General features: G+C 45.5%; 1 protein-coding gene across 2 annotated transcripts in view; it reads left to right on the top strand.

Moving 5' to 3' along the window:
- Positions 1–1,414: 1,414 nt before the first annotated feature.
- Vat1l (vesicle amine transport 1-like) overlaps positions 1,415–12,034 on the top strand; it is a 169,315-nt gene continuing 158,695 nt past the window's right edge. Inside the window, exon 1 of one of the 2 annotated variants that reach the window (NM_001400980.1) lies at positions 1,415–1,746. In NM_001400980.1, coding sequence (NP_001387909.1) covers positions 1,520–1,746 — 227 coding nt within the window. In that variant the 5' untranslated portion in view covers positions 1,415–1,519. Of the gene's footprint in view, positions 1,747–2,419; positions 2,660–12,034 lie in introns of those variants that run through there. The other variant, XM_039098305.2, reaches the window with a different exon arrangement.

Consider the following 12,034-nt stretch of genomic DNA (forward strand, 5'->3'; position numbering starts at 1 on the left):
CAGGTTGCCTTGGCCATGGTGTTTCATCACAGCAATAAGCGACCCCAACTAGGACAGTGGATATTGGTATTGGGGCTCAGGAAGAGTAAATGTCATCTGAGATCTCAAGGATAAGAGTTGCCTACACTGAAACATGCACTCTGAAACTGAGAAATTGGATTTCTTTAACTGCACAAGGTAACTTCTATCTCAGACAGCACAAATGACCTTTTGTAAGATCAGAATTTATGTGATGGACATGCTTGGATGGCATCTGTAGTTCGGGGGGTTTGTTTGTTTGTTTGTTTGTTTGTTTTGAGACAGGGTCTCACTATGTTGCCCTGACCACCCTGGAGCTCACTATGTAGACCAGGCTACCTTCAAATCCATAAGAGATCCATGTCTCTGCCTCCTGGGTGCTGGAATTCTGGAATTTAAAGCATTGCACCTCTGTGCTTGGCAATAAATTCTTGTTTAGGTTTTTTGAGACAGAGCTTCCCTCCTACCTCAGCTTCCTTACTACAGATGTGTCACCAAACACTGCTGGGAAAAGTACACGTTTTTCTGTGAGCTTACAAAACAAAAGGCGTGCGTGTGTGTGTGTGTGTGTGTGTGTGTGTGTGTGTGTGTGTAAGAGAGAGGGGGGATGAGAGGATGGAAGGAGAGACAAGCAAGGGAGAGAGGGGAGAGAGGGAGGGAGAGGGAGGGAGGGAGGGAGGAAGAGAGAGAGAGAGAGAGAGAGAGAGAGAGAGAGAGAGAGAGAGAGAGAGAGAGAGAGAACACGAACAAACTTGCTCTTCTGGAGGTCCCAAGAGGAAACAGAAGCTCTTCTGGAAGACTCTTTGCTAGAAAAAGCATTGGTCCTGAGAACTAGCTGTCACAAGGAAGCCACAGAAGCCCAGGAAGAGCATCCCTGGTGACAAGGGGGCAACCAGGGGGAAAAGACTGGACCTGGCTCTTTGGAGCCTTGCTTGGGATGGATCTTTAACTTCCCGGACCTCCCTGACGCTCTACTTAGAACCAGCAGATGGGAACCAGCCCAATTTCCCAGCTATCCCTCCCACCCCTGACCATCCACGGGAGAAGAGGCAACCTTGTCTCGCAGCAGCATCCTCCAGGCCCAGACGTTCGTCTCTGTCCATTTCAAGGCGCCAGAGTCTGTGCCGTATATACCCAAGTATTTGGCCCACGCGAGGGGTTGGGTTATCCAGCCGGCCGCTCCTTGTGCGTTTGTATTCAAGAGTCTTGGGGAAATCTGTTTTAAAGGTTAAGACAAATAGCCTGATTTAGGATCAACACAAAAGGTGGACTTGAGATTTGTTTTGGAGTAAGTAGGAGGAAATGTGAGGGAGGGGGATGGGGCGCTAGGGCGCGGCTCCTCTGAGGATTACGGCAGAGGCGGTGGACCGCGGCTCCGCTCACAGAGGTTGCAGCCATTGCACTGAAGAGCATCCCACATTCAACAGGAGGAACCCGCGGGAGAGCAGCCTCGACCCCCTTCACAACCACAGCCTGTGCACCCCGCAGCACCTCGCGCACCATGGCCAAGGAAGGCGTGGAGAAAGCGGAGGAGACCGAACAGATGATCGAGAAGGAGACCAGCAAGGAGCCTGCTGAGGGCGGCGACGGCTCCCACCGCCTCGGGGATGCCCAGGAGATGCGAGCTGTGGTGCTGGCCGGCTTCGGCGGGCTCAACAAGCTGAGGCTCTCCAGAAAGGCCATGCCGGAGCCACAGGACGGCGAGCTCAAGATCCGCGTCAAAGCCTGGTCCAGTATCCACGACTTTTTGGTTTTTCTCTCTTTACGCGCTGGGCGCACCGGCAGTGGGTGGGAGAGCCTAGATTGGAGATGCTGCCCAGGTACCTAGCACCCACAGTCAGCGAGCACCCTCTCTGCATTCATACTTGGCTCTCAGAACCTCCCGGGGTAGCCCAAGCTACGGGAGCCTGGGGAGGATGCTCAGAGTGGTCCTTCTCCTTACACCAGATGTAGGGTGACAGGAATGATAGTGGCACCTAGGACTTGAGGTCTGGAAAATTGCTTTGTGCCCCTCTTCTTGGGCAACTCAGCAGCTAACACTGGGAGGGACATAAGGGTGGGACTTGATCATTAGCGTGGTTTTAAAAAAATGGCAATCACCATATATTTACACGTAGTTCCTGGTGCTAGTTTTTCTTTTTTTTTTTCTTTTTTTCCTGGAGTTTTACATATACGATCCCGTTTAATACTTCCTGAGACCCAGTAAGTCAGGTGCCCAGCTTTAGAGATGAGAAAACGGAGGTTCAGGAAGAATAAATGATCTGCCAAGATCACTCAGCTGCCAGTAAGTGGTCTGGCTGCCACTTGACACTTGATCTCCCTTTTCACCTCTATGCGTCCAGATGGGGCTGAGGACAAGGTACACCCTTGTATGTCTCCTTCCCCATACTTACTGTGAGAGAAGGAACTGAGACTCAAGAGGGTTAAATCCTCAGCCTCTAAGCTGGGTGAAAGGTGAGGCCAGGGATACAGCCTACCCTTTCTCCCCTATTGCATCTTCTGCATTCTTGGTGGCTGGGAAAGCCCCCGTCCTGTCCCGTAGGAACTCCAATGCTGGCCCCAGAAGGAGCTCACACTCTTAAGAGGTTTCTCTTTGGAAAACGTGCCTGCGCCTAGACCAGCAGAGATTTCCCAGTAGTGTGTAAGTGAGAAAGCTTTTCTCTGCCGGGGGGTGGGGGGGACTGCACTGTCATGCCCCTGAATTCTAGTGGGGTGCAGATGGAGCTGCTTGCTGGACACAGCATTCTATAATAAGGGTTGTTGGTTGGATCCCCTAAGTCCCCAGTGTTTCTACTTCTTAGAAATTGTAGCATATTCAAACCTGCCTAGGACAGATCTGGAAAGAAAGCCAGAATCTTACAACCTGAAGGCAGGAAAAAAAAAATGCAAAGAGCTCCTTTTGGCCCCTGCACCACCTTGACAGCAGGTGGGTTTCATTTGCCAGATCAGGAGGCAGCTGGTGAGAGCAGTGAGCAGTGATTCATGGTTAGTTCTTCATATATGAAACTGGTCCTTCTTGACATTAAAGAGTGTTCTGGGGTTTCTCCGGTGAGCGGAGTGGACAGAGGATTTCAGAGTAAGAGAAGAAGCATTTAGGCAATCTGGGGATCCTACACTGTCTTCATTAACTCTTAGGAAGCCAGGGTGATTGATCTCAGCAGGCAAAGGTTTTACCCACCCCTTTCACCAATAAATCACCAGCATCTAGCACGGTTGGCACACTGCATATTCTAAGTGGTGATGGGTGAATGGGTTGAGGGGGCATAACTAGGAGGGGGGTTGTAGGTCGTCATTTTTTCCTTATTTATTTATTTATTTATTTATTTATTTATTTATTTATTTTTTTCCGGAGCTGGGGACCGAACCCAGGGCCTTGCGCTTCCTAGGTAAGCGCTCTACCACTGAGCTAAATCCCCAGCCCCTTCCTTATTTATTGATAGAAGACCATCGACCTAGTATAATCACCATGTATGAGTAACCACCTCATCAAAAATATTATGCACCTATGTATACACATCTAAACATGAGTGGTGTGTGTGTGTGTGTGTGTGTGTGAGAGAGAGAGAGAGAGAGAGAGAGAGAGAGAGAGAGAGAGAGAGAGAGGGAGGGAGGCTTGTGAACTTTCATTCACAGTGAAGATGGAGGTCTAAGACTCTGGAGGACATATTCTGAGAATAACTGTTAGGGCCACAATTTAGAGAAAAAAAGATGATCTTCATCTGTAATAAAAATCAGTCTGCATTCTTCAGCTTCTGCATCTTGTAGCCTCATGCTAACTGCCAGAAAATGCCTACAGGAGAAGGGATGTTTTGAAATCCTTTCCAGATAAAAGTAAGGAGGCAGAGAGGTGATTTTCAAAGCCTGGCAAACAAATATGTTCTTTAATGGAGCCTAAAAATGTGTACATACACACACACACGCACAACCTCTATACAGAAGCCCTGCTTACTCAGAAAGCCACGCAGACCTGGTCTGTACTAGTAATATAGTACGGCAGTGAGCTCAGATTGAGTTTTTCTTCCATGGAGTGAGAACCATAATTGATCAGTTTGCAAGGCAGCATGGAACACGGGGCCTGTCATCCTCCTCTGGGCTGGGATTGGCTGGTCAACGAGTTCCATTGATTCTAAGTTTCAGCCTTGAGAGGCAACATGACTCATACCATGTTTTTATGAATCAACTGGGGCCTTGAGGCTGAAGGACCTCCTTTCCTCTGCTCCCTGTTTTTAATGGAAACCTTTTATTATCAAATAGGATGTCCTTTTTGCTTGGAAACAAGACACGGCACATCTACAATTAGACCTAGGACAAGGGTTCAGGTTAGTGACGCTAATGATAAAAGTTGACAAGAAGCAGCAGGAAAAGGGGGTATTTTATCTCATTTACCCTCTAATTTGTGGATTGATTGGGCAGGTATTTTCCTTGCAGAACAAATTGAGTATTGGGGACATTGGGCAACTTGTCAAAAACATCACACAACCAGTAGTTAGGATGTATATTTGCATGTCCTGGTGTGGGGGGAGAGCTTTTACTCTTTCCCTCTTACTCTATTGTGTGGCCCTCTGAAACACCGCAGATGTGGTTTGCCTCTCTAGACTGTTGCATCTACTGTTGCTTTAATACATATGGACCCATTGTGCTTATGAATAGCTAAGGGGACTTCTGTGGTTATTCTCAGAGTAATATGGTTTCTCTGGAAATGATATATGTGTTCAAATGCAGCTTAGAAAGAGCCACTACTTGCTTTGTGCTGTAGGGTTTGAAAGGCAGGGGGTTCTAACCTCCAAAAATGTCAGCCGATGGGAAACCCACTTCACAAACTCTGCATTGAAATGGGCTATGTAACATAGGTTTAAGGGCCCAAGTAGCAAGTGAGTGTGTGTATGTGTGTGTCCTTGTAGACCTGGGTATATGGTTGAGCCTCAATTCTTGCTTCTATGTGACCTTGGTGGCCTTGAGCAGTTTACTAAGAGAGAAGAGAGCAATGCAAATATGCCAGGGAGAGAGAGCTAAACAAGGGTATGATCTCAGTCAGATCCCTCTCCAGAGCCAGTTCCTTACAAGAGCAAGAAACTGTGTAAGCCGTTTGGTCAATGGCTGGGCTGCTAAGGGGAGCATGGGTTCTCATAAGCAGGGGTAGGTGTTCATACACCAGGGCACAGTTTTCTAGGGAATTATAAGTAGCCAATATCGCCAGAAGGGATCTAGATGAAGTACAATCTCACTCTTTGGTTGGCATTGCTGACTAGCTCCCCTAAACCTCCATGGACTGGTCTGCAAAATGGGGATAATTGTGATGCCTTCTTTGTTAGTACTGTATTGGAGTTGAAATGAGGTATGACATAGAAGACCTTTTTGTACAACAAATGGTTAATAAATGACCTACTATCTGAACAATTATTTTTCATTGCCATCCCTGCCTTATAGAGTCTTATCATTCAAACTTGAGTGGTTTTGAAAAGGAAATGATCAATAATTACACCAGGATAGCAGTGGCAAACTAGAAGGATCCTAGACAAACCAGGGGGTGTGGTTCCCCTACCCAATAAGGGTCTGATGACCTGTGACCTTGTTGCTGTCATATATTTTGAACAGAGCTGGTAAGGTTTGAGGCTGGCTGAAGGTCTCCAGGTTGGACTGTAGGAATGTATTTAAGTGGCCATTAACAAGCCTTGTCTAGTTTGTGGCTCAAATTGGCTTGTGGTAGAAAGTCACTAATGGATAGGGGACATTTATTTTCCCAGAGTGATTTACAGCAAGAGGCCATATGAAACTGCTGGAAGGAGACCAACTGGATAAAAAGTGATTCAGGCTACTCCTGGCCCTATTGGCTGATCTAAAAATGGGCTGAGGGCAGGCCACACCAGAAACAAGCCAGAAGATAGGTAGAATTCTAATATGTCATGAAGGGATGTAGGAGACAGGGAAAGAATGTCCACTTGCTGAAGAGTTGCTGTGAGCTAGAAATTGAATGCATCTGTAGACCCATAAGGTCAACATCACTAACTCTACTCTAAGAAAGACTTGTCAGAACTTCAGACTTCCAAGTGGAAGACAGATACAAATAAAACAAAAACAAGTTCATTTTGTTCCTGGATTCCTTACATTTGGGAACCAGAGATTCGGAGATCATAATGCTAAAGATAGAGAACAAGATAGGACAGAGAGGAGAGGCAGGCAGACCCAGTGATGGGTAATGCAGAGAGAGCTGCATGGATGATTTTTATCCATTCGACATAGAACTGACAAGACTCAAAATTGCATAATGACTGCCCCGAGATGTCCTTTTGTATTATGTCACTTCCGTTTCCTCTGTGTTTCTGAGGTATAAAATACCTTGAGGACAAAGTTACTGGGACTGTTGATCAAGGACACTCGTGCTCATTAAACCTTGGAACCACTCAGGGTAGTAGAATTTCTTTTTCACTTGCTTCCGTTGATTAACGGGACACGTTGCAAACACTGACAACTTGAAGTCGAGATGTCCTAAATCAGTACAGCATTAAACTGTCGCTAATGAGGTTGATGGGATGAAATATGGGCAGGGATGTGCTCTGAGTTTGTTCAAGTAAGCAGTTGGAGGCTCAATGACACAGCCGATCATAAAATTGAGGAATTATGCTCAGAACTCCCAGTGCCCAACTTGAAAAGTGCTCTGGCATGGAAACTGGGCTACAGTGTTCCGGGTTCCTCTGTGTTGAATGAACGAAGCAGGGCTTGACATGAAAGGGTGACTCTGTGCTTCTGTGCTGACTCATAATTAAGAGTCTGTTGGTAATGAGCAGACCTGGCTGCCAGCTCAGGGGTGGCTGTGCTCTCCTCTACTGAAGCTCTTGTTTCCTCATCAACTAATATCTTTGCTAATGAGGGCTGGGGGACAGGGATGGCTCCTGTTTGTCCAATAATAAGATGGAAATTCTTGGGTCGTTTTGTTTGAGACAAGGTCTCAATAGGCAATCGCCGGCTGGCTTGGAACCTGCAATCCCCCTGCTTCAGCCCTCCAAAGTTGGAATCTGTGTCATCTTACCAGTTTAGATAAGTTCCTCGACTAGGAAGGAGCACAAAATCTGCACGTCTCTTTTCTCACCCGTGAGACCAAATGCCTGACAAAAGCAATTTAAAGGGGAAAAAGGGGTTTATCTTGGCTCACAGTTTGGAAAACACAGTTCATCATGGCAGACAAGGCGAGGTGGCTGGAGAGGTTCAGTCCATGGTGGTAGGAGCTGGCAGCTGCTGCTGGCTTGCATAGTGGCGGAAGCAGAGAGATCAGAAGTGAGGTTGGGTTATAATCCTGAAAACCTAAACTGGTTTCAGTGACCCACCTCAAACAGCCATGCATGGGCCCCCAAAGGTTCCACAGTTTCCCAAAATAGCCCCATCAGCTGGAGACCACGTATTTAAACATGCGAACCTCGCAGAGACATTTAATGTCTCGCCCGTATCATGCTGGCTCTTCTATCACATTTCGCTCCGTGATTTTAACTAAAGGGAGCCATCTTGTTCTTTGAGACTGTTTTAATCTTGATTTGTTCCATACTTGCTCCTCCTTTCTCTCTCAGAGTAATGTATGTTCCTCTCTTCCTCCAACTGTTTCCATTATAATAAAGCAACCCATGGCCGTCAAAGCATCACCTCAATAACAGAAACAGTAGCTGGAAAAATTTATAGTGGACGGCCAACAAGACTGAGAAATGAAAATTTGTAGTCACATTTTATGTGGAGCAAGATTCATCCAAGTGGAAATAGTTTCACTAAAAATAAAAACAAAGTCAATTGCAATTAGCTTAACAATGCCGTTTAGAATTTTTAATGCGCTGAAAGTCACCAATATCATAATTTTGATTACGTTCTGGTGTCAGGCATGTCCTTAAACTTTCTTGGAGTCAATGTTATGGGATTCCAAGTCGTGTGAGATCAAGAGAAAGTAACAAGGAGTCCAGTCAGAAAGAGCTTGTTCTGAACGAAGGATGTATCTCAGTGGTAGAGCATTGGAATAGCACCCGAGAAACTCTGGGTTTAATGGAGCAATTATCAGTCTATTTCATTCACCCTTTAGAAAGCATAGCTGGAGATGGCTGGTCAACCCTCTTTGGTAGCAAAGCAAGCTGGGCAAGAATCAATTTTGCCCATGGAAAGTACCTGGGCTTTGGTTACAGGTAGCCTAGATTTAGTATCTTGTTTTCCTTTCTGTTAGTCACGTGTTTGAGCATGAGCTTAGCTTATGCCTTCCATATAAAACGAAGATGAAAACTAACAACATCTGACATGTACTATGTCCCCATAGACAGCAGCAGCCAGAGCTCAAATTAGAGAGATACTGGTCAGAAACCAAAGGTACTTCATGATGGGCACGGAGAAGGATGGCTGACAGTCATGACCACCATGTCCCCTTCTTGAAGCATCCTTGTGGGATCAAAGCACATTAGACACATTATTATTTTTAATCTTATCCTTCCCACTCGAAGGATAGTAGCCCAGGAATTAGCAATCCTGTTTTTCAGGAGAAGAAACTGGGAGTTAGGAGTTAGGTAGAAATATTGGGAAACTCTTGTGGATTTGGATTCTGATCCTAACTCTACCTCACTGTGACTGTTTGATCCAAAGCAAATAGCACTTGGAACTCATCCTAGTAGCAATGCCTGATGTTAGGCATGGTGATGATTGGAAGAGTCTATGAAAGCCCTTGTTTTAAGTTGGTTTTCTCATTGCTGCGATAAAATACCTAACGACAAGCAAATTAAGGAAGAAATTTTTTCTGGCTTATGGTTTGAGGGGATACCTTCCAATCTGGTGGGAAATGCATGGTGGGGGGATCAGGAGGCCAGCTGCTCATGCTGCATTGGCAGTAAGCAAAGAGAGAATGAATGGAGGTTGTGATATAAAACCTTAAGACTCACCTCTAGCCTCCCATCCACTTTTGCCTGCAAGCCTCCACCTCCTGAAGGCTCTACAACCCTCCCACACAGCACTACCAGCATGGACCAAGTGCTCAAACACATGGGCCTTTGGGGATACATTTCATATTAAAACTACAGCAACTCCCAAAATACCTTGCCCACAATAGGTGCTCGATTAAGGTCATTTTCCTTTCTGAGATTCTTGGGTTTGAATTGATATGTCTTGGTTCTGAACCACATTGGCAGCAAGGGTCAGGAAGTTGGCTTTCGATTCTTAATCCTAGGGTTGGGGATAGACTATTCTATTCTCTATAACATTGTTCTATGACTACCATTACCCCAGCCCTTGCATAACATCCATGGGTAGTGGCATAGATTCACTGGCAGTTGAGTGTGCATGGATAATCCATCCCTCAGTGTTTGTTTCACTGTAATTCAAAGGATTCCAAATCCAATGACCTTCGGATCGATCAGTGGCATCCAGTGCTAACGACAAAACTCAGTCAAGCACAGGAATTTATAGCCCCAAGTTCCTAGCACTTCTCTTTCCTAAGATGAATCCTTTTGACATCTTGGCATTTGTCGTAGAAGAAAAAGTTTAATTAGAGCCAGAAGAGACTCCTCATAGGAAAGGGCAGCAGGCATGTAATCTCAAATTAGTTCCTCCGTATGTGATCTCATACAGGAAATTGGCTGGAGTCATGGCATTGAAATGAGTTGAGTTTTATGTTTGAAGGCTCAGGAGACGGCATCGATGCTCCCGTGGAAAGCACTGCTCCGTCTTTGAATGTGATATTTTCTTCATAAGAGCATGCAGTCAGCTTCTGCCTTTAATCTTCTTTTGCCAGTGACCTCCCGACTCTTCCTTCATCTAGTTTCGTCTTCAGCCCTGGCTGGGAGCAGGGCATGGCAAATAGCACTTCCCCAACAAAACCCTGTTAGCAAGCTAGAGCATCGGGTCTTGCTACTCTTGACTTCACTAAATGAATGTGGTCCCCAGAGCTCGGTGCAAGATAATTATCCCCTATGCAAGGAAGCATAATGATTCATATCTTGCAATGGCACCGTGTGCAAGCCTTGGGTTGTAAAATCTCCATTTGAAGTGATGTAGGCGTGGATGTAAGCCATGTAAGTTTCTGATTGTCTTAGAAACTTGTGTAACTATGGGATGAAGCCCCAGTTTGTTCATATGGGATATGGGCATTAATAGTACCAATGCGATAAGGTGTTTGCATTGGATAAGGATAAAAATAGATAATGGCGACCTTGGGAATGGTTCAGTTGCTAAAACACTTGCAAGCCCAAGTATAAGTCCCCAGCTCCCATATAAAAAGCCAAGTGTGGTGGCTTCGTGTAATCTCAGCGTCAAAGAAGTAGAGACAGGTAGATCTCAAGACTCAATGGCCAACCACTGTAGCTTACTTGATGAGCCCAAGGTCCTAGTGAGAGACTGTCTCAAACAATAAGACAACAGAACACCACCAAAACAAACACAGTGGACAACTTCTGGGGACTGGTAACCCAGGTTGATTTCTAGTTTCCTCTGACAGAAGCACAGATGTAGATATTTACTTACACATGCACTTACATGGGCTTCCACATTGACATACATAATATACTCACACACATATACATACACAGAAAGGTAGTGGACCTAAAGAACCTAGCAGTGCTATTGGTTTATTAAATGTTTGTTGAATTGATGATTTCTGTGACACATAGTATGTGTTGAAAAGATATAACTGGCGTGGAAGAGATACAAAGAAATACATTAGAAGGTCTCCAATACTCCATAAAATTTCCTCCTGTGTGTAGTGCGAGGGATAGAACCTGGGACCTTAGGCAAGCTTGACAAGCACTTTTTCATTGAGCTGCTTCCCTAGTCCCTCCCTTAAAAGGTTTTCTGGAGGGATCCCACCATTCAGCCCCTACAAGTCTCCCCAAAAGTTTGCAACACCCCAAGATCTAGAGAAGCCTTGGAAAAATGCACCAAGACTGATTCCTGAAGGAAGAGCAGAAGAAGTAGAACCCAGATATATTGAGCTCCTGTAGGGTGCCAGGACCTAAACCAAGCTAAGGAACCTTCAGGGGGACCAACAGCGTGTTCCTCCCTGACTTCTGCCTTTGTCACTTCTCTGCTAACCATTGTGACAGGTCCCTGTTCTAGCTAGCTCCTAAAGTGACTTCATCTGAAGACTGACAAGGGTGTCAACCTCTAGCTCTGGCTGTCTTGTACAGGTTTTAGTAAGCCTCCATACAGCAGAAATGGTTTTCTTCTATTTTCACGTAGCTAGGAAAGAATTTGGTTGGTCATTGCTTGGCAGCCTCTAGATCTCCCTCGGTCGCTCTCTCTCAAGTCCCCAAAGAAATAAAGAACTTAGACTGTATTTGTCTTGTTCTCTCCTACACTGGCCTAAAATAATATGACTGTGGGATTAACAGCCCACTTGAAATGTTTGTGTGTGTGTATGTGTGTGTGTGTGTGTGTGTGTGTGTGTGTGTGTGAGATGGGGAGCTGGCATGCAGACATGCTTGTGTGAGTGTATCGTGTGTGGAGGAGTAGATACTCCAAAATCAGTAGAGAATGGTGATTAAATGATATAGGTAAGAACTACAAAAAATACAACTCAGCAGGGGTAATTATGTATGTATTGAGGGAGTGTGTGTGTATGTGTGTGTGTGTGTGTATGTGTGTGTGTATGTGATGTATGTGTGTATGTAAAAGACACTCAAATGAAACAGGTTGTACTGAGGCATTTAGGGAGTGTGTGTGTGTGTGTGTGTCTGTGTGTGTGTGTCTGTGTGTGCGCGCGCGTGCACGCCTGCACACGCAGCTAATTTTTAGAAGAGGCTATGAATTTCAGAAAGATTAAGGAAGGGCACATGGGAGGATTTTGCGGGAGGAAATGGAAGGGGAAATGATGTCATTATGTTATCATCTCAAAAAAAAAAGTTTCTTCTTAAAGAGAAAGAAAAGCACCCTACTGAACTGGTTACAATGGCAGCCATCTATGTGTAGAGACAGTCCCTCTCTACCCCTTCTCTCCCTCTGTGTTTTCTGAATCAAGATCTCACCCAATTGCACAGACTGGCCTTGAACTCACCATGTGGCCCAGCCT

The sequence above is a fragment of the Rattus norvegicus genome, chromosome 19, assembly GCF_036323735.1.
Source record: "Rattus norvegicus strain BN/NHsdMcwi chromosome 19, GRCr8, whole genome shotgun sequence".
NCBI lineage: Eukaryota > Metazoa > Chordata > Mammalia > Rodentia > Muridae > Rattus > Rattus norvegicus.